This window comes from Pleuronectes platessa, chromosome 9, assembly GCF_947347685.1.
Source record: "Pleuronectes platessa chromosome 9, fPlePla1.1, whole genome shotgun sequence".
In the NCBI taxonomy this organism is placed as follows: Eukaryota; Metazoa; Chordata; class Actinopteri; order Pleuronectiformes; family Pleuronectidae; genus Pleuronectes; species Pleuronectes platessa.
In genome coordinates, this window is record NC_070634.1 from 13,951,392 (window position 1) to 13,977,340 (window position 25,949).

The window sequence follows — 25,949 nt, forward strand, 5'->3', positions numbered from 1 at the left end:
ACACACACACAATGAAACATTAGCCAATATGCTTGGTCATTGAGTATATTTTTCAGTATGTAAGATAAGGAAAAACTTGACAAAATGTTATTTACTCAAATCCTATATTGTATACACCAGGGACAGCAACAAAACACAATAAAAATCACATTTTATTGTATTTAGATAAAATAAGTAAATAACAAACATTTCCAAAAGAGGGTTGTGTGACATTTTTCTACAAGTTGAAAAACAAAAACAAAATGGAGAGGACATTTCCTCCTCTTCTACTTGGTCCAGCTGACTTTGGGAATATCGTAATGCTCTGTCAAGGCGTCCAGATTGCGATTGAAATCCTGCAGACAAATGAAACAACAGAAGATTAATTCAGTTTTGCTACATTTACTATTGTGGTCATATATATAAGAGCGTTTTGTGCGCCTCTTGAAACATAAAGATACAAACCTAAATATGTAATATCTATAAAAACAGCTTTATGTTGATTGCCCAAATTAATTCACTTGTAGTATTGAGCTGCTTTGCAAGACGGACGGAATAAAGCTCTGCAATATCTGATGTTTGACTTACCTCCACTCTGTGTTTATGAGTCTTGGACGCCTTGTTCAAAATCCTTTCCATTTTCTGTAAGGAAAGAGAGAGAGAGAGATAGAGACCGAATGAATGATTTGAAAAATGCACAGAACTTTCAGTTTATCTGTAGCTGTACTGGATTTGTCATCATTTGTGACTGTCCATAGCAACAGACAGGATCATCTTGTCACAATAAATCACACATGACAAGTGTCATAGTGTTATTGAATTACTTATATTGCTATTTGCCTAATACAACTATGCCTCTAATGCGAGAGAACAATAACTCACCCTCTTCTCCTGCATCTTGTCAAAGGCCATTTGTGCCGGTGTCCGTTTGTCAACAGGAGCTTTGTCGGTTTTCCCCTCCTCCTCGTAACTGTTCACAGCCTGCTCGAGGCGAAGTTTAGCCTCTTTATCCTTCTTCTTCTTCCTAAATGAAGATATGAAAGAAGACATGAAATGACAGTTGATACATGGCTTGAGATAGACAATGAAACACGGCCACACACTGCCTGTGTGGAGACTAACTATAGAGGGTTATTGAGGTTCAGTTCATATGTTAATATTATTTATAAAAGCCGTCAAACGGTGGGACAGGTCAACAGCCGACAGCAACTTTCATCCTTTGTGTCTGTACATATATTCATATATTTGATCTTGATTTGATCATTATATATCTATTGTTATATATTATAAGTTTTATTGTGGCACCCTTTTTTAATACACTTCACCTCTGCTGTTCCATAATTTACAGGCTATGTTAATCTAATGTACAACTTTGTTAACGTTTCAAATATTTATCTTTAAATCTGTATTTATATTTGGTTTCAGTATGCAGGCTCTTTCACTTTTGTTACCTTATCCTACGCCTCTCACCTCAGATTTTTTTTTAATCTTATACCTAAATATCTTAATCAGCACACATTTATTTCCAGTGAGTTTTAGTTCAGATGGCTAAACAATAAATTCACTGCAGATCTTGTGTATTTATTCTTGACTTTTTATTATTTTGATGCTCTTGTGTTAGTGTAGTTACTTTCAAACAGGGTGGCAGCTGTGGCAACTGTAACAGCTGCCTCAAAATCACAGCAACTGCTTTTACAAATCAGTGGGAGTTTCAGCTGCTCCCTGAAGTGCCTCTAAGAGCTGCTGCAGCCACGATTTGAGCTTGCTGTCTCACCATCTTCGAGTAGCCATTGTACCGCTTCTGCTTGACGTTTATATTGGTTTGTCTTGCTGCAGCGATCCCTAGCGGCTCCAGCTGAAGCACACCTGTCTACATGCGGTACCTTGATGGATATTTATTTTGCTATTTTTATTCATGAGTGTTTATGCAGTTATTTTACTTTCTGACAATCACGTAGGACAGAAAAACAGAGCCATGGTTTAACAGGGTTGAATTATAAAAAAATATTAAAGGTACTCTGTTCCTTGTTACTACTGTACCGAAAGCGGACAGAATGTCTACGAATGTCCTAAGGTTAACTGTTTATGTTAATAACAGATTTTATTAAACACGTATTTTCACATCCCCTGTTGTACTTTTTAGTACTGAGTTAAATATGTATAGCTTATCACCACTATTGCCTCATGCCCCTGCTATGTTTATGTATGGAAGGAGGCTGCACCGGTCAAAGTTGAATTGCCTCACCACAAGCCAAATAAACATCAGCTTCTCGCGATCAGCCATGTTTGTTTACGTTTGACGTCGTGCTATCGCCTTGCCTTGGAACGACTGACAGTCGGACCTCGGAAAAAAATACTTCGTTAGAATATCGTCATTGCATATATGGATTTAGTGGGATAGTGAATTACCCCCAAAAATATTCACAAAATGCCATTAAATACACTGTTCACAATACCATCGGTTAGTAAACAAGCTAACGTTAGCTTAGTCTACGCCAGGGGGGTTTAATCAGTCACGAGTGGGTGTTGAAGTATTGTTGCCAGTTTAATCGTTCCCTCTTTCTCTAACACAAGTCACCAGATGACTCAAAACTCACTTTTTCCCGGCTGAAATGTTTACTTTGCCTTTAAACTTCAGGGCACTCTTCTGGGTCGCTGCGTACTCCGCCATCTTCCAGAAGCTGTGGTTCCGCTTCCTGCTTCTGGGTTCAAAGGTATTAAGCTCTCTGCATCGCCCCCTGGCGGCTCCAGCCATAGATATATATATGCTGCAGCACCTGTCTGATGCAGCCATGCTGTAGTGCATCATCCCGTCCAGAGAGGGGCGGTAGTTGTTTTGTCTCACACAGACGATCTAGAAAACGGAAGTCGAGAGCAGCTATGAGGATGAAAGTCAAACTGTAGCACGGTGTGCTGGGTTGTTTAGTGGGGTGAATTAAAAATGTCAGGTTACATTTTATTTAGAATAGTAGCCTTAACGAAATGCGCCACATCCAACGCGTCGGCGGCCGTGTGCAGGTCCAACACGTGGAGCAGAGCAGAGACACGAGGATATGCGAAGAAAGTTGGTGAGTAAAGAGGACACCTCTGTTCAGTCTGTTCACTGTTCACCTACTGAACATCTCCATGCTCCTCTGTACCAGGTTTAAAAAGCATCTGCTGAAGAAAAGTATGTGTGAAAACTTAGCTGACTGATTTTCACACCACAGTGTTCCATTTGAGATATAATCACAATGATAATGATAATAAATGGCGACTAATAGTTGTTTTGATTTATTTCTGTGGCGCTTCTCAGTAACGAAGTCATGGTATATTACAAGTGCTAAAAACAGGTCAGCTGGACTTGGTTGAGTTTCTTGAAGTCCCTGCTGCATATACTACATTGCTCTGCTTATGCATTATTGGTGTTGTGTCTTTGGGATGGACCAGTTTCTGCCTCAGTGTCTTGGCAGGCTTGGGATGTACTGGGATGGGGTGTTTTTCAGATACTCCAGTTACATCTGCGATCCCAACGTTGATCCTTCTTCTCCTACCTTTCTGTTCTGTTTCTCCTTTATGTGGTTTTGGCAAAGGCCCAGTTTGGATTACCACATGTTTTTCAAGTAACTCAACCAAGTCCAGTTCACCTGTTTTTAGCAATTGGATATGGTGTTGTGATTTAGCAATAATACTCAAATAATAATAATAATAATAATAATCAGGGTACTCCACCTGTCTGAATCTCCTGGCTGTGCCTACATATGTCTTTAACTCATAATGTGTTAGATACCAAAGCACTGGTAGCATGTTTGGAGTCATCTTGTGTAGATTATCCATAAACTTATCCAAGTGTGAATATGAACAACATGATGACACTTGACTCTTTTCCTCTGTCTTCCAGCGGCCAAAGGAAAAGGTAAAGGCATGGCGAAGGAAGAGCTGAAAGGTCCAGAGGTGTGTAAGGACACCGCCAGACTGACTTCTCATGCAGTCGGGGCCAATATCTTTAAACAGGGAGATGACCCCATACTGAAGACCCATGAGGAATATCCAGAGTGGTGAGAGCACATATACATACATTTCAGCAACACCTTTCACTACTTGTAATTGATTAGAATTATACAATTTCTCTCATTTCATTTTTTTTTTCTTTTTTCGAAGGCACATCTGTTATTCAAGCTATAACAGTATTACAACCACCCTGGTTGGCCCATATAATCTCTAATGCTTTATACAAAAGTTCTCTGGCTATTCTGGTTAAGGGATGCCTTTCATATATTTTCATATCTGATTCCCCCCTCTTTTATCATTTCTCCAGGTTGTACCAGTTGAACCTGGGAGAGCCCAAAAAGCTGCACGAGCTGGAGTCGGACAACTGGGAATACTGGAAGCGTCTGAGGAAGGAAAACATTTGGCGATTCAACAGACTCCATAAGGGGAAGAAGTTTTGAGCCTTCACTTGATTGTGGACAGTGGACAGATCTCCTGTACAGTGATGTGCTTCAGACTATAACTGAATTACAACAACTTTTTACATGTTCAGATCACATCTTAAGTTTCTGAGAGAATTAACATGACACCAACTCTTCACCACTTGCCATTCATCTTGTAGGTTATCTGAAATCACCCATCATACTCAGTCTTTTAACTGCATTGGCTCCTCTGGGAACATTGTTTGAAAGATGAATGTTTGAAAGTGTTTGTGGCTGACGTCAGGAAGTGTAAGACGGGTCATGTGGAAAACAGTGAGGAATCTCACTGATATGCAGTGCGTATAATGCAGTTTAATCCAACATGACACCCCAATCTCATGCAAAACTGAATATCAGAAGCTGAAAAAATTATGGATGATGCATTTTGACCTTGGACACAATCTCACCAAAACCCCAACTTAGTAGCGTCTGTGACACAATGTAAATCTCCAGAACAGCTCATTAATGGACTTTGTGGTGCGATCATTTTTTTTAAGGTTTACTGTATTTGATGCAGGCTGTTCAAATGGGATTTGATTGTCTGTAATGGTAATGGTCCAATGATTTTTTTTCTGCAGACTTATCATAAATAAATACAATCCAACAAACAATGTCTTAATTTCTTACAAAATCCTCTCAAATAAAACTGCTACCTCTTTATGAAAGGTTTAAAAACGAATTAATGGTTAATAAACCATTTATAAAGAGCAGCCTATGGGTAAATAAATGACTAAATAGATTTATTTTGCCTTGGGTTGTCATTAGAAAATAGGATGTAATAATTTCTTGTGTTTTACTTAGAAACTACCTAAATCTAAAACATTTGAAATATTACTCAAAACCAAAAATATCTTGAAACAAAATGCATTATATATACACTATTAATAGCTCATTGGTCTCTGCATCAACTATGTATATACAGTGCCTTGCATAAGTATTCACCCCCTTTGGACTTTTCTACATTTTGTCATGGTATAACCACAGATTAAAATTTATTTCATCGTGAGTTTATGTAATGGACCAACACAAAATAGTGCATCATTTGGAAGTGGGGGGAAATATTACATGGATTTCACAATTATTTACAAATAAAAATCTGAAAAGTGTTGAGTGCATATGTATTCACCCCCTTTACTGTGAAACCCCTAACAAAGATCTGGTGCGACCAATTGCATTCACAAGTCACATTTGCAAGTCACATAATTAGTAAATAGGGTCCACCTGTCTGCAATTTAATCTCAGTATAAATACACCTGTTCTGTGACGGACTCAGAGTTTGTTGGAGATCATTACTGAACAAACAGCATCATGAAGACCAAGGAGCTCACCAAACAGGTCAGGGATAAAGTTGTGGAGAAATATGAAGCAGGGTTAGGTTATAAAAAAATATCCAGAGCTTTGAAAATCTCTCTGAGCACCATAAAATCCATCATAAGAAAATGGAAAGAATATGGCACAACCGCAAACCTACCAAGAGGAGGCCGTCCACCCAAACTGAAGAGTCGGACAAGGAGAAAATGAATCAGAGAAGCAACCAGGAGGCCCATGGTTACTCTGGAGGAGTTGCAGAGATCCACAGCTGAGGTGGGAGAATCTGTCCACAGGACAACTATTAGTCGTCTACTCCACAAATCTGGCCTTTATGGAAGAGTGGCAAGAAGAAAGCCATTGTTGAAAGGGATCCATAAAAAATCCCGTTTGGAGTTTGCCAGAAGCCATGTGGGAGACACAGCAAACATGTGGAAGAAGGTGCTCTGGTCAGATGAGACCAAAATTGAACTTTTTGGCCTCAATGCAAAACGCTATGCGTGGCGAAAACCCAACACTGCCCATCACCCTGAGCACACCATCCCAACAGTGAAACATGGTGGTGGTAGCATCATGCTGTGGGGATGCTTCTCTTCAGCAGGTACAGGGAAACTGGTCAGAATAGAGGGAAAGATGGATGGAGCCAAATACAGGGAAATCCTTGAAGAAAATCTGATGCAGTCTGCAAAAGACTTGAGACTGGGGCGGAGGTTCATCTTCCAGCAGGACAATGACCCTAAACATACAGCCAGAGCTACAAAGGAATGGTTTGGATTAAAGAATGTTAATGTCTTAAAATGGCCCAGTCAAAGCCCAGACCTCAATCCAATAGAGAATCTATGGCAAGACTTGAAGATTGTGGTTCACAGACGGTCTCCATCCAATCTGACTGAGCTTCATCTTTTTTGCCAAGAAGAATGGACAAACCTTTCCATCTCTAGATGTGCAAAGCTGGTAGAGACATACCCCAAAAGACTTGCAGCTGTAATTGCAGCGAAAGGGGGTTCTACCAAGTATTGACACAGGGGGGTGAATACTTATGCACCCAACAGATGTCAACTTTTTTGTTCTCATTATTGTTTGTGTCACAATAAAATTTATTTTGCACCTCCAAAGTACTATGCATGTTTTGTTGATCAAACGGGAAAAAGTTTATTTAAGTCTATTTGAATTCCAGTTAGTAACAGTACATAATGGGAAAAAGTCCAAGGGGGGTGAATACTTATGCAAGGCACTGTACATAAAAATAAATCTTTTCGATTTTACTGACAAGTTCTGAAGCAGAGCTGAGTCAGTCACTGGATTTCCTCTATTGTCTCTTGATGCTTATTGTTTTGTGTTCTTTACCAGATCTATTGCTTAGTTTAGTACAACACTGCACTAACACACTTATTCACACACAATGAACGAAAAAAGGAGCAAGAAGAACAATCTTATATCATCTGCCCATTTCGTATAAAAAACACAACGTGCAGATGGAGAGCCCCTTTTCGGTTGTCCTTTCTTTTCACAAATCTCATAAAAAGAAACAATTACACGTAAATGAACAACATTCAGCATCATAACATCAATACAGTCATGCTGCTCTACTATTATTCTTAAATTGACTAATATTTGTGCAATATTTTAAATCCCTGTCCAGGGAATTCCCCAGTTTCACTCAACACATAGAAATACACGTGCTTTTTGAAAACTATACTTCCTTCCTCCTCATCTGATATTGATGTAATCAGTTTCTGTTTAAAAGTCTCAACACACGTGACTTGATAAAACAAAAGTCAGCTAGTTTATAAGTGATTTAGCTTTGTTCTGAATTATTGTTTAAATCGTTTAGTGAAAGGATGAATTCAAGTAATAAACGGTGTTGCTATGACAACCCCTTCATGCAAATGACAGAGTTATTGATGACAAATAAGAGGAACCGAGAGAAGAGAAGTGGATAATGTGGGGAACAATACGGTGTCACCGTGTGTAATATACAGCAGACATCTCTTGTTCTCAGCAGTCACCGGATCCTCTGATCAACTGGACTGGTGAGTCCAAACTTTTCTCTTTCACCTGGATGAACATTTGAATGGCGGAAGTGGAGGTGAGCTGCGCTGTTCTTACTTGTACCGAAGACAACTTGTAGTTTCACTTTCGTGTGTGTGCGCCTCACACGAACATAGAGCGGACCGAGGGGGAAACCCGAGATGATGAACCCCCTGTTACTGAACCAGCCGTGTGGACGACCGAGAGGGGGACTCACCCGGCAATAAGCCCACTGCACCCGGAGGAGAATCCCCCCTGGACCGGGGACAGGTTCAGCGCGGAGAGTTTCAGCGTTTAATGTCCTCTGTGCTTTTCTGCTGCGTTTGTTAGTGCTGATACAGAAGAAGATGGAGGAGACGAACATGGTGGTCGGGAACATGAGTGAAGAAGTCCTGAACAGACTGTCAAAGATGTTGGACAACTCCACCTGCGGATGGAGGCAGCTGGCCAGAGCTGTGTCCGAGGAGCCGCGGTTCTGCTGCAGGTGAGACCCTCGAGGGCATCGGAGGAAGCAGAGCTCCACACATGGTCCCACAGTTAATACACCTTTATATGAGTAATAACAATGATACACTTTATTTATATATAAGGGGCTTTACAAGTTAAAAGTTACAAATTGATGGCAAACAATTAGAAACCATTCAAAAAGCAATGTGAAGTTCAAACAGTATAGGCTACTGTATTTCTGTATACGAGCTCTAATATATTAGAGCTCGGATACAGAAATACAAACTGTTACAGATGAGAAAAGAGTAAAAATAAGTCAACATTGTAAATGATCCAAATGGATGGTAAGATCAGAAGTACCTATTCCAATGTGTTTGTAAGAGAGATTTAAAAGAGGATTAAGGAGTTTGTCACGTGGATTCTCCTCAGGGAGATTCTTCTGAAGACAGAAAACGCCTGTTCACCTCTGGTCCTCTTTATCTCTCTTGATCACCACAACTCATTTCAACATAGTGTATTTGTCATTGAGCTCTCCTTTAATACTACTGTCCTTTCCTTTGAGTTTCTTTGGGGTCCACAAGAGTGCCACCACCTTTTTAAAACTGTGACCTCTGACCCCTCTGCAGTGAGAGTCAGCTGACCTGCTGCTCGCTCCAGGCGCTGAGCCCTGCAGGCAGCCCGGCTCGCACCCTCTTGGCTCAGCTGGCCGATCGCTCCTGCTCCCTGGACTTCTTGCTCCACTGCCTGAGGAAGGTGGACCACCAGGAAGCTGTGCAGTACCTCTGCAGCACAGGTAGTAAAGAAGGAGACGTGGTTCAACACATATGCAAATGTATAAAAATCTACTCCAACTAAAAAACATCCAGGGAGCAGATATAATTAATGTCATTGACTCATAACCACCATACACAGTGATTTGCAGAGGTGGAAATCAGGAAGTAATTGAGCACAAGGTACATTTTTTAGCCCCTGACAACTTCTCATCTGGGAGAGTCTGACTTGTCATGGGTGTAACTGTGGTGTCTGTTACATTTACGTGTGTGTGTGCGTGTGTATGTGTGTGTGTGTGTGTGTGTGTGTGTGTGTGTAGCAGTGGCAGAGATGTTTCAGATCACAGTGCAGCCACAGTGTCAGCAGGCCACAGTGGGGGGCAGGGTTGTGTTGACCTGCAGAGCTGCTGGTCCTCCTGGGCTCAGCTACCAGTGGTTCAGAGGCAAAGAAGAGGTCGGTCCAACATATGATCGTGATGTGTTCTGTATTTATATAACTTTTTGGCAAAAATCTGTCACCTTTACATCCCGTTGGTGTCATTTTAGTGAGACAAATAAATTGCTCTGCAGATGGATTTGATCAATTGTCAGGAAATAGCTCACTGACCATTGTGTTGATGTAGGTTTTGGATAAATCCGGGTGCACACCAGAGTTGATTCTGTGTCCTTTAGCCCCGGTCCACCAGGGTCACTATATCTGCAGAGTCAACCACGGAGAAAAGTGCATCTTCTCCCAGTGGGCTCGAGTTCGCTTGGTTTCCTCTGCAGGTTCCAGTCCAGGTACCCCTCCTCCTCTGATCCTTCTCTTCTCCTTTTTTCCCTTGTTTCATTCCATCTCATGATGTGTGTTGTATCGTTCTGGTGAATCTCCTCGTCTGCAGACTGTGGCAGCAGTCTGTTTCAGGGCTCAGCGAGTGGACTGCGCATCATCCACCAGCCTGAGGCCCAAACGGTGTCTGAAGGTGACTCTCTGCTCCTGGTGTGCAAAGCAGAGGCCTGCCCGCCCGCCCAGTACGAGTGGTACCACAACAGGGCTCGCATGCAGGAACACAAGACAAGTTCATTTAAAGTAAGTATGTCCACAGAGTCTGCTGTGCGCTGCATATAACAGTCATTATGTCAGATTGAAACCTGTTTGGATTAAAACATTGGATAAAAGGAGTAAAGCTTTAAAACCTTTGGATTTTAATCTGTATTCTAGAGACTACTTGTGAAAGTTGAATGAGTGTAAAGATGACAACTATTTTTATATATTTTTAAATGAAGATGACATTTCTGTAGAAGTACACTGTGTTACATTTGATGTCGTGTATCATTTCCTGTAGATCCCGTGTGTGACCACAGCACACAGAGGAGAGTACAGATGTAAAGTGTTCAACTTTTATCATGAGATGTGGAGCGACACAGCAGGAGTCACAATTGGTGAGACAAAGAGACATTTTTCATATTCAGAGTGTAAATTTATAGAAGAGAAAAAAGGTATTCACACATGACCATAATATCTTTTGCATTTCTTTCGCAGGCCCCAGTTCCATTACCGATGCATCCTGGGTAGAAGGCAATCGTGGTCTAGGTGTGTTTTTTTCCCCACCTGAATATTTCACAGTTAATAAAGGAACTTGGGTCAAAGTTTAGTTCCTCTCATTCTCTGGACCGTTCAATCACTTTAATTCCTGTTTCTTTGTAAGCACATCAGTGAAATGTAAAACACTATCATGTGGCTTAACATCGTGTGAGTCAAAGCAGTTGGTAGTGGGTTCAGAGTCCAAATTCAAGTCCAAACAGTCTTATATAATATCAAACAATATGGGACTTTTAATCTAAATATATTTTCCATATCACTGTTGCCAGACTCACAGGAAATCAACAGGTCAACCTCTGGACCGGGAATAAATCACCTCCAACCAATGGCCAGTCACCCGCCGCCATCCAAACATTTCCATGGTGAATTTGGTCCAAACAAATGCTGTCATCTTTTTGTAAATCACTAATAATAGTTACAGTATGTTAATTATTTAGTATGTTAGTGGCTCTTCATTGATGTCCTGTCTTACCCCTCCACAGCAACAGACAAAGTCGCTCTGCTGATCGGCAACATGAACTACCGCCACCACACTCAGCTGTGTGCTCCCATCGCTGACGTGCACGAGTTGACCAACCTCCTCAGACTGATGGACTTCAAGGTGGTTTCACTGCTTGACCTCAACTGGCAGGAGATGCACAGCGCTGTGACGGAGTTCCTCTTGCTGCTTGACAAGGGAGTCTATGGTCTGTCTCTCGTCCACCAGGATTATATGTTTGAAACGTGCTTGTGTCACTATCTTACAAATATTATGTGACAACTTGACTCTCTTTGACATTGACACTCATCCATGCTTACAACACTTCTTTGTCCTCCTTAACCCAGGCTTACTCTACTTTGCTGGTCATGGTTATGAGAATTACGGCAACAGCTTCATGATTCCCATCGATGCTCCGGCCTCCAACACGTCAGAGCACTGCTTGTGTGTGCAGAACATCCTCACCAGGATGCAGGAGAAAGAGACCGGGCTCAACGTGTTCCTGCTGGACATGTGTCGCAGAAGGTAACAACATTCATTTCAAGGATTGTATTGTATTGTTTTGTTTTTTTAATTTAATTTCAGGTTTCAGATTTCAGATTTAATTTTCAGATTATCTTTCAGATTTCATTTTCAGATTATCTTCCTGTGATTCTTTATGCTTAAAATGTTATTCCCTTTTTAGAAACCCACATGATGATGTCATTGTACAACCTGGACCTCTGAAGGTCACAGCAAATATAGTGTTTGGTTACGCCACGTAAGTTGCTGATCCCCTCCCCCTGATTGAGACCAGTGTTTATTTAATACTAGATTTGAAACATGTAACACTCTACTCCTGCTTTAACCAGTGGCGTGCTACTCATGTGCACTTGACTTTGTTTAGATGTGTAGATGCAGAGGCCTTTGAAGTGAAGAGGGAAGACGTGTCCAACGGCATCTTCATCAACTTCCTCAAGAAGCGAGTTTGTGAAGATGAGAAGGTCACAGTCATGCTGGACAGAGTCGCTGAAGGTATGTGGAGCTACACAGACCCATCACCCATCACAATCAGTTAGCTGTTTTCTATTTTAAGGTACGACTACACCTGATGTTTCATTGTCTTTGACATATGTGATGTTGGTTTTGAACGGATTATTTAAAATCTGGTCTGAAAGGGGTCACGTGCAACTCAACTCCAGTATGGAAATGCATCTAATAAAGGTAATCTTATAATATTTTGTGCTATATTTAACAGTGAGCCGTCTGTGCATTCAAACCCTTCACATAAATGTAATTCACCCTGAATCTTTCACCGTGGCCTGATTTACCTTTTCACTTTCAGAGTTGTTGTGCATGTTCGGCTCAGTGACCTGATTTCCTGAGCAGAGCCTTCATTACCATCATTAGAACAACCTGAGCGTTTCCTGCTATGACTGTCTAAATGTCTGCTGTAAACGAAAGCTTTTTAGAATGCAAAACCGTTTGTGCAGGTTTTTACAAACCGTAGCATAAAATAAGCAGAGGTTTAATAGCTCTGTGTTTCTTCTGGTGCATGAATGCAGTGAAAACCAGAGAGATGCTTGAATCTGCTGTCAAATGTTTTGACATTGAATCCACCTCCAATGGGACAGTTTGCAAAGAGCAATGCAACATTCTGCAGCAAACCAAACTAAAGATTACAGTGGGTAAAATAAAGTGACCGCATTCCTCTTAGCTGATTGAAAAATTTCTTTTTTTTATTCGGAAGATTTCAACCCAGCACCTTGTTCCCCTAAAAAAGTTAGTGTTGAATTTGTCTTTAGCTGTTTTGATGAATCCATATACTGTTCATTAAAACCTTTTTACTCTTTTCAGACATGGGTCGCTGTGTGATTACACGAGGGAGGCAGGCTCTGGAGATGCGCAGCAATCTGTCTGAACGACGCTCCCTCACCGACCAGATACAAACGTCTGAATGCTCTGAATCCTTTTCAGCTCGCAACCTGCAGTGGGCCATCGCTCATGGTACAATTTACACAAAAGTTTACTAAAATGCTTGCAAGAGATATAGCCTTATCTGTTGTTTATTTTATTTCTTGTTGGCATGAAATACACAATATACCTAATTCAAATGCATATCTTCGTAGTCCTGCCACCGAGCAAGTACCTGCAGTTTGACTGTGGGGTGACTGTTCAGCTTGGGTTTGCTGCAGAGTTTTCCAACATCATGGTCATCTACTCTCGGATACTTGACCAGCCCAAAGACATTGTTTCCTGCTCTGCTCAGCTCACTGACTTCCCCTTGGTTTGTTGGTTGATATTACTTATGTAGATATAACACAAAGGTTCTGGATCATCATCACACATCATGCATGGGACTTGGAATCATTCAGTGTTTCTCAATATAGTCTAAGCAGGAAATCAGTAGTTATTGCTGATCTTACTGATCTTTACAATGTGTTTGCTTGGCAGGATGTGGATGTCGATCTGAAGACGACTAACCAGGAAACTCTCCTTGAAGCTGGTAGTTTATTATTGATCAAGGATGACCTTCTTTCACCAGAGGTCCCCTGTCTTTACACCCGCATCAGCAGCCTTCAGAGACTGAAGGTCAGACACTGGTTGTTCTTTTCATTAATACTTCTCTTCTTTCTGACCTAGGAGAAATGGAATCTTCCTAGGCCCCCTGGGAATCATTTTAAAACAATATAATCCCTGCTTACCTTGAAAAAGAATTGATAGAGTCGAATTTAAGTATGATATTTTGTACCTACTTCTAGCAACACTTCTTTGTGTTTTTGTGGACGTCAGGTCCTCTCAACCCTTTTTATATTTCCTTGTCTAAAGCTAAAAACACATCCTTCTCTTTTATGTCCAAACAGAGGGAGCTCACGTTCACCATCTGTCTTCATTACACCTATTCCAACATGGATGACGAAGTACAGGAAAGGCAGTCAGTAACAGTTGGCAAACCACTGGTCTCCAAACTCAACCTCCATGAACCGCGACCGCCTCGTGCCTGCTCTACGTCCTCGTCCTTCAGCCTCGACTCCTTCAACATCGCTGAGGGCATTACCTCTGTGGGAACATCCTCTAATACATGGCCTTATTATGGCAGAGAATCTTCCACCACTGACTCTCTGACTTCATCCAGGAGTGCAAATATCCCAGAGGAGACTGACAGCCCTGAATTATGCAACAACCCCAAACCTCTTGTTGCCGGTAACAGCTTGTCCCACAGCCTAAGTTAATGACACAAACTACAGATTAAGTGACAATTTTCACTCGCAATAAAAATCTTGAGCCTGATTTGACCATTACATCCTGAGAATAAAGAGTACACACGTACACAAAGAGAAAAGTCAAAAGTTTTGGAATATCTCAGTCAAACCTGACCCTGGACTCAGGTTATATCTTTACATTTAAAAAAAAAATTTTTTTACCAGATCCAGTTTGGTATGTGGATAAGGTGGAGGAAATAAAGCTGTTTTTTTTTCTATTTTGATACATTTATTAAACCTCTTGTACAAAGTAAAAACGTAGAAGACTGTTGGTTTGTTACCCACTAACTACCCATGTCTATAATAATATCAACTGTATTTATGTAGCACTTTTCAAAACACAGATGAAAAGTGTTTCACAATAAGCACGACAACGAGGTACTTATATATGTGCATGTAAATGATGAAAAACCAACAACTAAGATAAAATGTTTATTTTTCTTGCTGTTTAAAGTGTGTTTATAATGTATTTCCTTTTCAAAGCACAGTTAAAAGTGTGATGCTACTGGTCGTACTCAATTGGAAGCTCACCCGTCCCCCCACAAACGACCGCTGGATTGAGGAAGTTCTCTGTTATTTAAAACTCAAAATACTTAGATTTTAATTTCCAAGATCTTCCAAGGTATTCCAAGATACATTGAGCCCTTTCCTTGTCTTGTTTAGAAAGATAAATAGATAGATCTAAATATATAAAGATATAAAGATAGATAGATGGATAGAGTTGGCTATATTTTATGTATGTGCATGTTCAGATCCAGTTAATGATAAAAATAAACTACTCAGATAAATTTGTCTGTTGTTCTTGCTGTTATAACTTGATCGTGTATTTCATGAGTAAACAACTTTTCACACATGTCTGCATGCTCCGCTCCTCTGCGCCGCATACGCACAGCGCCTGCGCGCTGACGTCACCTGCTCGGCCTAGGCCTCCATTTTGCAGTCGTTTCTCAACCTCTGCTGTTTCCACTGGAGCCGCGGCTGTTCTAGCACATAAAGTTCACCCTTGTTCCTGAGGCTGAGCACGAACCCTTGACGGACGACATCATGGCTGACCCGGCGGCGGACGTGGAGGTTCCGGAGGGCGCAGAGGTTCGAAGACTGTCCGAGCTGCGAGTGATCGACCTGAAGGCCGAGCTGAAGAAGCGAAACCAGGACACCACGGGCGTCAAGAGCGTGTTGTCGGAGCGTCTTAAGAAGGTGCGTTGACAGCTCCCCGGTTCAACCAGTGCTCCCAGTTACCTCACTAACCTGCACGTGGCCGCTTTGTTACCGTACCCTGTTTAAACAGTATAACCCTAAGCTAGCATACGAGCGCCATTCACCCCAAACTGTATGCTAACGCTAGCTGTTAGCTAACGTCTGCGCCAAGCTGCTAGAAGCTCCAGCTCTTAAGGCGTGATGGACAATCGACCCTGCTTCCGTTTTAAACTCTCCTTTATCAGTACACTACATTTCGCAATTTATAGTGCTGCTCTCCATTAACAGGCCGTCGAGGAGGAGGGCGGAAATCCCGATGAGATCATTGTGGTTCCAGATTCTGCACCGAAGAAGAACAACGCTGCACCCAAACGAGCTGCCAGAGGTGAAGTCTGCAAATGCTGCACAAACATGTCTCACGCTGTGTTAGTCATATGAACATAATGGGACCCTCGTCTCATAGAAGCCTCTGTGCATGGACAGTCCTCTGTCTGCAACATGATGCCAGATCTCCTGGTGTTTCCTGCATGTGCACGTTGCTCCAGTGACACTGACTAGCCAGTATATGATCATATCAATCTACTTTACATAACAGCTATTATAGCTGCCACTTGCTGGTTTGAGCAGATCATGCATATTTTATGGAAACATTCCCAGTTTCCTTTTCACAAAATTTGAACATCTAATATCTGAAATTGTTGAATAATATGTAATAATGCCTGCGATCAGTGTTTGATAAGAAATAAATGTCTGCAGAAACAGTTATGGATGTGCTGCAGCTGCAAAATGTTTATCCAAACTAGGGCTGGGCAGTTGATTAATATCAATCTGATTATCTAAAAATTGTCAGACTTAAAAGCAGAGGAGCCACAGCCAGTATTTAACAAAAATCAAATGAACTCTAGTTATTTGATTTAAGACAATTTCCTTTAATTCCACTCAGACAATTGGAGTAATCTTATCTTTCAACAATTCAGCAAATGCAATAAACTTTTACCTCAAGTGATACTTTTTTCGTTTAGAGCATGGCTATAAAACATTAGCAATAATCAATGCTGTATCATTTTATTATTTTTGCAATATGGGAAAGGTTCAATGTGTTAACCTGCGAAGCATAATCACAGGGCGGAGGAGTAACACTTAATTGATCCACCTCAGATTTGTAAATCACTTAGCTGTTTATCAAATGCTTGTCATTCTCTGTCCAGAAGGAAGAGTTAAAACCACAACCTTAACACCGGAGCATAACTGAGACTTTAAGAGAAATACAAATATGACAGTCAAAGTAATAATTATTGCTAACAACATTAAATAAATACATACAATTATAACATTTTTAGGCACATTGTCCTGCCCTATAGGAAACACTGACCTGTAAGACACCAGATGAAGAATGTGCTTAGACTAAAATATTTTGTTTGTAGACACAAGACCAGAGAATGATGAACCAGAGGACAGCCCTGTTGAGGAGGACGCTCATGACGGACATGTAAGTGTTTGCACTATGAGTACCACTCTTTAGAAACTGTGGAGTTGTGAGGCTCTCAGTATTGATTTCACATTGTTTCTAACAAAGTCCCATTTTCTTTGTCAGGAGGATTCACAAGATGATCAAGAGAACATGCAGGAGATGGACATCCTCGACATGAGCGTGCTGGATGAGACGGAGAACGACAATGGAATACCGGCTGAGGATGATGAGAATGAAGCGGAATATTTGCAGGGAGATGATGATGATGATGAAGTGATGAATGAAAAAAATGACGAAAAAGCTTTGGAGTCAGAAGATGAAGCGAAAGCTCCAGAGGTAAAACGAGATGAACAACTCATCCACTCGTTTAAATTTTATTCATGAGAAAGTTTTAATGTTGCTGTGCTTGTGTGAAATTTAGCAGATGGACGAGTCTGAGGTGTTGGACAAGGATGAACATATGACAAGTTCATCAATCAATAAGGTATGTTCTTTCATAATTTGAAACTTGTGATATAGTAGAACTAAGTGTCACAAACAGTCAGTTTAATATAGACTTCTTTTTTTGTCTCAGGATCCAGATGCAGGCGACGCGAAAGAAGACACAGGTACTTTAGAGAGTGGTTGAGGAAAAGATGGAGACATCTTTGCAAAGTGTTGAGCTTGGAATGCAAACACTTAGATTAGGAAGAGAGACTGGAAGCCCAAAGGAAGTTGCTGGCTTTGTGCTGAAATTGATTATCCATAATTTATCATTTCACCACGATATTGGTCAAGTTACCAGTGATGTTGGTTAACAAGTTGATGCACATCGACAGCAATTACATTTCATGGTCGGGGAGGTTTGAGCTCTTGCAGGTGAATGCAGTGTTTCTAGGTTGCCACAAGAAGACCAAGACTAAGAAGATTCATCAAGACTCATCGGCTTTTGCATCTTTTTAAAGACACTGACTCAGAAATCAGCTGGATGTGAATATGCTGGACTTGAGCGGATGTTCTGGTTAATATGAATGGACACTTGGAAAGTCAAAGGCTGAAAGAAGATGGACTACATTGAGCCTCTGTCTCTGCACTGCTGATCTTGTGACTCCCCCTCAGCACTGAACTCTTTGTCTGCTTTGGATCAGGCGAACAAAGTGAAGTGGTTCAACTTGAGTGTTAGCCGCACTAGTTGCTTGGTTGTCCCCCTGCCTTTGGGTTCTCCTCCAGTCTCTCGTCAGGGTCTACACCATGGTTTTAATACATAGTTCTAAGAGCACAGGAGAATGGTCATGACGTTCCTAATCCAGGCCTTGCCAGTTCCTCGTTAACCATTGCTGTGTTTCAGAAGTGATTAAACTCTGTGCCATTCTATTCCTGTTAAATCCGTAGAAAATGACAAAGTAGCCGGGTCTTGTTTATCTGAGCCGCTTATCGAAGATCGCCACCAGAGCGACGAGACGAGCCCTGAAGATGAGCAAGCCGCCACCGCCGGAGGGGAAGACAGTGTGTCCGATACTGGTTCCAAGTCCGACAAAGCCGCCTCTGGAGATGTGGAGAGCGACCGGGATGTTGTGGAGGCTGACACCAAAGAGGTTGGGGACGCCCTTAATGTCCCAGAAGAGACCATGGACGCTGAAAACAAAAGCACGCAGGCTGTTAGTGTAAGCGAACAGGGCGCTCTGGGTGAAACTGTTGATTCAGAAATTGGGTCTAAGAAGGGTGAGGAGGATGAGAAGACAGAAGAAGAGAAAGCAGCTGCGGACTCAGCCTCGACAGTGAAAGAGTCCTCTTCTGTAGAGGGCGATGATCAGAAAAAGAGGTTTGTTGCTTTCTGTCTACTAGAAACCAAAATGGCTATCTCTGTTGCATTGGCTCCTTTGTGCTAGAAACAATTGGATGATCTTTTGGAGGTAAAATGTTCTTTGCATTTTGTCTTTTGTCTTGTTTTCATTTGTCGTGCCTCGAGCTCTGTGCACCCTGTTACCACTTTATTACCCTCTAGGCGCAATGAATTGGGATTGTCATAAGGTATATTTATTCACTACTAAAGCAAGCACTAAGGTACATAATGGGCTGATCACTGTCAATTTTTATAAATCATTAATCACATTACATTTGTGTGAGGAGATCCCAGGTGTCCTCATGTTCTGCATTTTCATGTTTTTTTTCTTTGTCTTTAGCTCTGAGGAAAAAGATGGTAAGACCGAGTCAAAAGATGAAAATGGTGAGTGAGTCAAGGAGTTTCTTTCTTATTCTGGTCATTCATATTATTGAACATGTGCATATTGACTTATTGTGTATATGTGCAGCTGCTGGAAGTGGTGCTGCAGCAAGCAGCGGTAGAAATCTGTGGGTTAGCGGTCTCTCTTCCACTACCAGAGCAACTGATCTGAAGACTCTATTCAGCAAATATGGCAAGGTTAGTTATCTAACCATTGTCACCAGGGTTTGAATTTGTAAATATCCTGTATAAAAATTAAAATGTGTTCACCTCTTCCTCCTCTGTCATTGCATTCCATCTCATATCTCTCCACCTTGAAGGTTGTTGGAGCTAAGGTGGTGACCAACGCCAAGAGCCCCGGGGCTCGCTGCTATGGCTTCGTCACCATGTCCACCACAGAGGAGGCCACCACGTGTATCAGCCACCTTCACAGAAATGAGTTGCATGGAAAGATGATCTCTGTGGAGCGGGTGAGTGTTGAGGCAGAACGTTTGCTTTTGCAGCTGTCTTTCTAATAACTCAAGTCCCGTCCAGATGAGCTGCATAGATCATTTATCCCATTCTACAGGCTAATGCCTCACAAAGCGATCAATTATAGAAATGAGGACAATACAAAGCTACTGTTATAAAATATATATTAACAACAATAAGCTTTTGGTTAAAGAATAAGATACATAATTATATTTGGGACAGCTAATATCAGAACACAAGTTTCCATTTATTTATTTATTTATATAATTTGAACATATTAAAATGTTTCCTATTAATCTGATACTTGGTAAATTGGTCATCATTGTTTGTTTGGTTGGATCAGTGTGTGAAATTGAACTGTCGATTTGACTCTTATGATCAAACATGTTTCTGTTTAAACACTGAAGGCTAAAAATGAGCCAGCGGGGAAAAAGCCAGCAGACAAGAATGACGTCAAGAAAGAGAGGAGACACTCCACCGACTCCAAGTAAGACCCTTCACAACAGTCTGACACCAAAAATGACTCTGCAGTATTATTATGCAATCCCTAAAATATCTTCGGTGCCTACTTCTTTAGCTTCAGGTGACATCGTCCAGCAGCCCAACCCTAATCTGAACAGTACTGACGTTTACTTTGTGTTTGTTTGATTCGCTTTTGAGTTTCAGGCACGTATTTAAACACATTGGAGACAAAAAGTCCAAGTTTTGCGTGCAAATAAAATAATCGTTTATTAATCGTAATTGAGGTAAAAGTTTGAAATAATCACGATATTGATTTGAAGATATATCGCCCAACCCTACCTTGCTGTAACGTTAGCAGTTAAGAGTTCCTGAGCATTTATAAATCATGAGTGGAAGTGCTGTCAACCGTATTGAGAAAAGTAAACCAGTCACTGAGCTCCAGATTGTTGTTTTTATAATGTTTGTCATTGTAACAGTGATAGAAGCTTATACTGTAAATATCTTTTGTAGGTCTGATGGAAAGGATGAGAAATCTGAGGGAGAAGGAAAAGATGGCAAAGGTGAGACAAGTTGAGGCTGGAAAAAGTTGCCTCAAAAAAATGAATTTTTGTCTTAATTTATTCCCAATGATATTAACTATTTGTTTTTCACAGGGCGAAATGAAAGGACTGTAGTTATGGACAAGTCCAAGGGAGAACCCGTCATCAGTGTCAAAACCAAAAGCAAAGAGCGAGTAAGTGAAAATATAAACCCATAACTGCTACACCTGATTCACCACAGATTGGACGCTTAGTGTAATATACAATATGTAACAGTGGTCTTTTGTAATGAGCCTTCAAATTACAACTGTTTTCCATCCTCTGTTTCCCTCTCGTCTTTCTCCAGAGCTCAAAGAGTCGTGACCGTAAGTCCCCCAGTAAAGAAAAGAAAGACATCCTGTCATTTGACCAGATCAAGGAGCAGCGGGAGAGGGAGCGGCAGAGACAGCGGGAGAGGGAGGTCCGGGAGGTGGAGAGACGCAGAGTCACGTAAGGAGCCGACCATTCATCTAGAAACGATAATATCATTCTACTTTAATCTGTAAATCAAAATTTAGGAAGGATTTTTGTTTTACTTCTTGAAAAAAATCTTTTGTGGTTGCCCCTGTGAAATATTTTCTTTACATAAGTGGCTTTTTTTTCTTTAGAATAAAATGGATGCTATTTACAAAAAAAGAGAGAAGAGTTAGCTTTGATCAGTATGATTCTATACTGGAATTTATTTATAGTTAGTATCTTAGTTACTCACTGAACAGGAACTATTCTTCCTGTTGACTTTCAGTGACCGTGATCGTGACAATCGCCCGGATCGTGAGCGTGAGCGAATCCGTCTGTTCAGGGAGAGAGAGGAGAGAAAACACCTGCTGCGGAAGAGACACTGGCTGGAGGTAATAAAAAAAAAAAAAATTCTCACACTGCGTAGCTGTCTGTGTTCTTACCCACATTTCTTGCATTATACCCTTTAGATTTGAATCTCAGTTTTTTTAAATATACACTTTTTTACAATTATAAAGTTAAAAGATTTAATAATTCCAATTTGTCAAAATTTGTATTCTCCGAGATGTAGTTCTTTAATGCATATATGATGTAAGAGCTGCTGATAGTAATGTTGAATATCTTATTCCCAGACTGAGAGGCAGCGCCTTGATGCAGACCGGATGGAGCGTCAGTTCCTGGAGCGCGAAAGGCTTCGTATAGAATACGAGCGGCGGCGTGAGCAGGAAAGGATCCTCAGGGAGCGGGAGGAGCTGAAACGGCAGCAGGACCAGTTGCGTTATGAGCAGGACCGACGCCCTGTTAAGAGGCCGTATGACATGGACAACAGGTAAATAATAACTGACAGGGTGGTTCTGTGATGCTGCCACGTGTTATTGACAAATGAACGTATTGCTTTAACTGAGTTTTATATCACTCAACTCCTTAATCTCTAAGATGTCACTGATCTGTTTTTCTTCTATATTTCAGGAAAGACGATTGGCCTGAGAAGCGCATCGCCTTGGATGACCGAGGCGGCCGCTCAGACTTTGGACGACCGGAACGTTACCAGGACTTTGACCACCGAGACCGCGGCCGATACCAGGATGACGTGATGCTTGATAGGCGAGATAACACTCGTGGCGTAGGTGCCGACCGAGATGGTCCGGTAAGAGAAGCTGTCAGCAGCTTGGCATTTAACTGACACGAACATCAGTGATGTGCAGCTACTCGAACAACAGTAAAACATGAATCTTTGACACCTTGAATTCTGCTTCATCTCTTCCAGAACTTCTCAGATAGGTCAGAGAGACATGGCAGAGAGGGCCGAGAGCCCTGGACTGGAGGAGGATACGACAAGCGCATGAACCCCAGGTGAGCCTCCCTTCTTCAGTTTAAGCCATATTTAAGAGGCAGATGTAGACATGTTTACTGATAGAGTTCAACATTTTTTAAAGGATGTTTATTCTTCTTTTTTTTTTATAGGGAAGGAGGTCGAGACTGGGAATCTGGACGGAAGATGGAAGGAGACAGAACATGGCAAGGTATGAATACTTGTGCTATATTGTGTCTCTAATGAAGATACAGCTCTATACACTGACTGCTCTGTGCTTTGTAATATTGTGATTTACATTTAAAGTCCACTTGGATTGAAGTGCAGATGAATGCAGAAAAATGATGTATAGATTGTATTGTGCTTAGTGACCGTCTACATGTTAAACTGCTGTGGTCCTGATGTTTTGCTTTCGTTTCCAGGTAGAGACGGTGCTATTCCAGGCCAGAGCCACATTGCACGTGGAGGGATTGCAGGGTGCGTAGTGATTATCCGCCCACTCATTGTTGATATACGAGATGTTCCAATAACATTTTTCCCTTCCTGGTACCAAGTCTGATCCCAGGTCTTTGCTTATTTGCCGATACTGGCAACATTTGCCAGTGGCCGTAGAGCGCTACTGTTGTTTTGAAGCAATGAAGAAGAAGTGATTTCCGGGAAAAGAAAACTGCAGTTTTATCTGGCTGAAACTAATATACTTTAAAGACGTGGTAACAGATCCATGCATAGATTCACGTACTCTGCAATTCCCGCCCTGACATTTTAGACACTATCGCGGATGCTGTTATTGGAACATCTCTTGTGATATGAGCTTGTTTGTCTTTGAAGGCATCACCGAGTTGGCCAGCACTGTTGCTAGACCGTTATTGATCTTTGCCTCTGTTTTGTCTCACCAGCCGTGGAGGTTACATCAACACAGGAACATCTCAGTCTCTCTCTGGAGCTCTGAACCGACAGAACCAGCTGATGCAGGGCAGCGGGCTGCAGGGGGGAGCTTTTGGCCGACGCTACTGATGTGTGTCTATCTGAAGACGCTAGTTGGACTCTTTCATGAAATCACGTCATGGAGGACGTGGCCATCTTGTTTTTGTAAATGTTTTGTCTTAAACGTGATTTCTTTGCTCTTTTTTTTGTCACAATTCCAATCCACATTTGATGGAAACCTTTATCTTTCGTGTTGGTTCTCTGTTTTTTTGTGACTTAGTGATTTTCTGCCTTGTATTTATGGTTTAGTCCATCCTACCTTGTTTGTTCACATCAAAGCTACATTTTCAGTGCAGATGTTTAATAGACACACGTAAATCGATGGACATCAGCATTTTCCCATGTTTATCCCAGTTTACATTTGGAACATTTTGAAAGCTTTTCGTTCTCATTAAATTAATTTTTGTTGCAGTTCAGAGCTTAGGTCTCATTTAGACATTTTTGTCTTTTTAAAACAAATGGATGGTAAGATCTCCCTGCTGAAGAAAATGTTTTTAAATTAAATGACTCACTCTGATTATCCAAGCTTACTTTTTTATATTTCCATCACTGCATTTTTGTACATAGCGTTTGATTAGTGTGATTATCAGATCATGGTAGTACATCCCCTTGAACTGTGATTAAAATCTCAAATTAACTGAATTGTGGTGTTGCAGCACAAGTTTTCTGTAACGAAAATCTGTTTTTAGATTTTGTTTATAAAGTTTAGTTTTCTTGTCCTTCTGTTTGGTTTATTATAATGACAGGGTTAAATTCACAGATTATAATAGCCGACAATCTTTAAACAGTTAAAGATTGTTCATATATTTGTTTTGCTAATAAAACAAATGCCCTTCAGAGCATATTTGCTCATATTTATCAAAACAAATCTGAAATCAGAGGTTGTGTGATGCACTGAAGCATCTGTTTGAAATTTTCAACCCTTTAAGAGTACACTGCATAAGGTAGTTACAAGAATTTCCTAGGTCATGCATCCATTTCGGCTCTGAACTCAATGTTACGTCACAACTAAACCTTTATAAACCTGGTTCTAGTGTCACATAGTGTATCTCATTGGCGTCATACTGCTGTATAAACTTCTCTAAATGACAGGTAGTGTCACCCAGTGGAAATGGATTAATTGCACATGGTTCTTCTTTACCTCCAGCTCAAGACTGAAGAAATGAGATGAGAAGCTGCTGTTGCATTAATAAAACCAGTGGATGATCTGGTTAGTATCCAGTCATTCCCTCTCTATGCACCTCAGTGTTTTCCCTAATATTTTCTTTGCTTTTTTCATTTCAGAGTGTATATTAATTTTCAACTGGAAATGATTAGATGATTGTGGACTTCTGTAATTCAGGTTATGAGTTCTCTACTTGTCGCTTTTGGATAAGTAATGAGCTGCCTATATGGTTCCTTAACGAAGTATTACAAAAATATAATACTTTTTACTTAATTGTCCTATTTGTAACCTGCACCATGATCCTTCCAAGGGGAGTTTTTCTTTTTTGTAAGTCTTTCATTTTCCAAGACTGCAGATCAGGCTTCATTACATTTTGTGGATGACACACTTTGGATCATATTTCTGGGGAATTGCTCTAACTCAAATTATCAATTTGAATAAATAAATGAATAACAGGCAAAAACAGACAAAACAAGGCAATATTGAACAACCAAATAATATGTTAATGTTAGGGTTAGTGAGGTGATGGGCTCCTCTGGACCAAGTAGGGTTACTGATTCTCCCTCATCTGTTTTACTAGTTGCTGGCCTGATCCAAGATAAAAGAGAGCTTGCTGCAGAGGGCGTGAAACCTGGTACAGGCGACATAGGAGACTGATTTATCATGACGTGACACATGGAATGTAAAACAATACATTAACGTCACACCATCATCCTCTAACCCCGGGGACGCACCTGAGGTAGAAGCGCTGCGAAAAGCGGTCCGCCTCCTTTGCTCGCCCATGTTAAATACTTTGGCTGTTCCACCGGCAGCGTAGTGCCGGGAAAAACCAGGAAGCGCCGCGGCACACACAAGCACAGGCTACAGGCTTGCGTAGGTCAGTCACCTGTGAAGACCGCATCATTTACCCCTGAACCAGCGCTGAGAAATGATGATGATGATGAAAAATGTAATTAAAAAAAAAAATATATATAAAATAAAATAATGTTTTTTAAAATAAAATAAAATTAATAAAAAAAAAATACCCGCGCACATCCTGCGCAGAACCGCACTGCGCACATACTGCGCAGAAGCGCACCTGCGCAGAAGTCCATTGCGCACATACTGCGCAGAAGCGCACCTGCGCAGAAGCCCATTGCGCATAACCTGCGCACATCATGCGCAGAAGCCTACTGCGCAGGAATTGCGCGTGCAGTTATTTTTAAAAAAATATTTAATTAATTTAAATAGTGTAATATATTTAGCAATTAATAGGTGAAATCCTTCCAATTTTAGGAGTTTAGCATATTGCCAGCTAGAAGATGGGAAACAGTGAGATTCGTACCCGGGTCTCTCTTGTTGGAGAGCGAACGCCTTGCCGAC

At 41.1% G+C, this 25,949-nt stretch overlaps 4 protein-coding genes across 5 annotated transcripts; 3 read left to right on the forward strand and 1 right to left on the reverse strand.

Annotated features, from left to right (window-relative positions):
* Positions 1-29: 29 nt before the first annotated feature.
* fam32a (family with sequence similarity 32 member A) lies at positions 30-2,717 on the reverse strand. The gene is made up of 4 exons (XM_053430261.1): positions 2,577-2,717; positions 862-1,003; positions 568-621; positions 30-335 (listed from the first exon to the last, which is right to left on the reverse strand). Exons 1-4 carry the CDS (start codon positions 2,648-2,650, stop codon positions 267-269), a joined length of 339 nt encoding a protein of 112 aa, XP_053286236.1. The 5' UTR covers positions 2,651-2,717; the 3' UTR covers positions 30-266.
* Positions 2,718-2,822: 105 nt separating this feature from the next.
* On the forward strand, positions 2,823-5,041 carry mrpl54 (mitochondrial ribosomal protein L54). Its single transcript, XM_053429800.1, has 3 exons — positions 2,823-3,047; positions 3,860-4,016; positions 4,277-5,041. Exons 1-3 carry the CDS (start codon positions 2,921-2,923, stop codon positions 4,407-4,409), a joined length of 417 nt encoding a protein of 138 aa, XP_053285775.1. The 5' UTR covers positions 2,823-2,920; the 3' UTR covers positions 4,410-5,041.
* A 2,462-nt stretch (positions 5,042-7,503) lies between these two features.
* On the forward strand, positions 7,504-15,076 carry malt2 (MALT paracaspase 2). Of its 2 annotated transcripts, none has more exons than XM_053429799.1 (17): positions 7,504-7,827; positions 8,100-8,253; positions 8,843-9,009; positions 9,307-9,440; positions 9,610-9,766; positions 9,868-10,055; positions 10,312-10,408; positions 10,509-10,559; positions 10,838-10,930; positions 11,051-11,254; positions 11,394-11,571; positions 11,732-11,806; positions 11,933-12,060; positions 12,883-13,032; positions 13,155-13,312; positions 13,480-13,617; positions 13,890-15,076. In XM_053429799.1, the coding sequence occupies exons 2-17, from the start codon at positions 8,117-8,119 to the stop codon at positions 14,256-14,258; spliced, it is 2,424 nt and encodes an 807-aa protein (XP_053285774.1). In that variant the 5' UTR covers positions 7,504-7,827; positions 8,100-8,116; the 3' UTR covers positions 14,259-15,076. The 2 variants fall into 2 exon arrangements, with proteins under 2 accessions (XP_053285774.1, XP_053285773.1); XM_053429798.1 differs by having other exon boundaries at positions 7,504-7,771.
* Positions 15,077-15,199: 123 nt separating this feature from the next.
* On the forward strand, positions 15,200-24,141 carry safb (scaffold attachment factor B). Its single transcript, XM_053429797.1, has 21 exons — positions 15,200-15,485; positions 15,774-15,870; positions 16,910-16,974; positions 17,080-17,292; positions 17,378-17,440; positions 17,531-17,564; positions 18,328-18,757; positions 19,119-19,162; positions 19,248-19,357; positions 19,480-19,629; positions 20,038-20,117; positions 20,603-20,652; positions 20,746-20,825; positions 20,978-21,120; positions 21,413-21,518; positions 21,759-21,955; positions 22,096-22,273; positions 22,394-22,479; positions 22,591-22,649; positions 22,861-22,915; positions 23,335-24,141. The coding sequence occupies exons 1-21, from the start codon at positions 15,333-15,335 to the stop codon at positions 23,450-23,452; spliced, it is 2,511 nt and encodes an 836-aa protein (XP_053285772.1). The 5' UTR covers positions 15,200-15,332; the 3' UTR covers positions 23,453-24,141.
* Positions 24,142-25,949: the final 1,808 nt, after the last annotated feature.

Excerpts from the sequence above, each read along its gene's own strand:
- fam32a (XM_053430261.1), bottom strand. The coding sequence starts at position 2,650 with ATGGCGGAGTACGCAGCGACCCAGAAGAGTGCCCTGAAGTTTAAAGGC. Across the intron at positions 622-861 it reads ACAAGATGCAGGAGAAGAGG|AAAATGGAAAGGATTTTGAA; the intron begins GTGAGTTATTGT and ends CTTTCCTTACAG. Across the intron at positions 336-567 it reads CTCATAAACACAGAGTGGAG|GATTTCAATCGCAATCTGGA; the intron begins GTAAGTCAAACA and ends ATTTGTCTGCAG.
- mrpl54 (XM_053429800.1), top strand. The coding sequence starts at position 2,921 with ATGTCAGGTTACATTTTATTTAGAATAGTAGCCTTAACGAAATGCGCC. Across the intron at positions 3,048-3,859 it reads AGGATATGCGAAGAAAGTTG|CGGCCAAAGGAAAAGGTAAA; the intron begins GTGAGTAAAGAG and ends TCTGTCTTCCAG. Across the intron at positions 4,017-4,276 it reads CATGAGGAATATCCAGAGTG|GTTGTACCAGTTGAACCTGG; the intron begins GTGAGAGCACAT and ends TCATTTCTCCAG.
- malt2 (XM_053429799.1), top strand. The coding sequence starts at position 8,117 with ATGGAGGAGACGAACATGGTGGTCGGGAACATGAGTGAAGAAGTCCTG. Across the intron at positions 10,931-11,050 it reads GCCATCCAAACATTTCCATG|CAACAGACAAAGTCGCTCTG; the intron begins GTGAATTTGGTC and ends ACCCCTCCACAG. Across the intron at positions 11,255-11,393 it reads GCTTGACAAGGGAGTCTATG|GCTTACTCTACTTTGCTGGT; the intron begins GTCTGTCTCTCG and ends TCCTTAACCCAG.
- safb (XM_053429797.1), top strand. The coding sequence starts at position 15,333 with ATGGCTGACCCGGCGGCGGACGTGGAGGTTCCGGAGGGCGCAGAGGTT. Across the intron at positions 22,274-22,393 it reads GTGCCGACCGAGATGGTCCG|AACTTCTCAGATAGGTCAGA; the intron begins GTAAGAGAAGCT and ends CATCTCTTCCAG. Across the intron at positions 22,480-22,590 it reads GACAAGCGCATGAACCCCAG|GGAAGGAGGTCGAGACTGGG; the intron begins GTGAGCCTCCCT and ends TTTTTTTTATAG.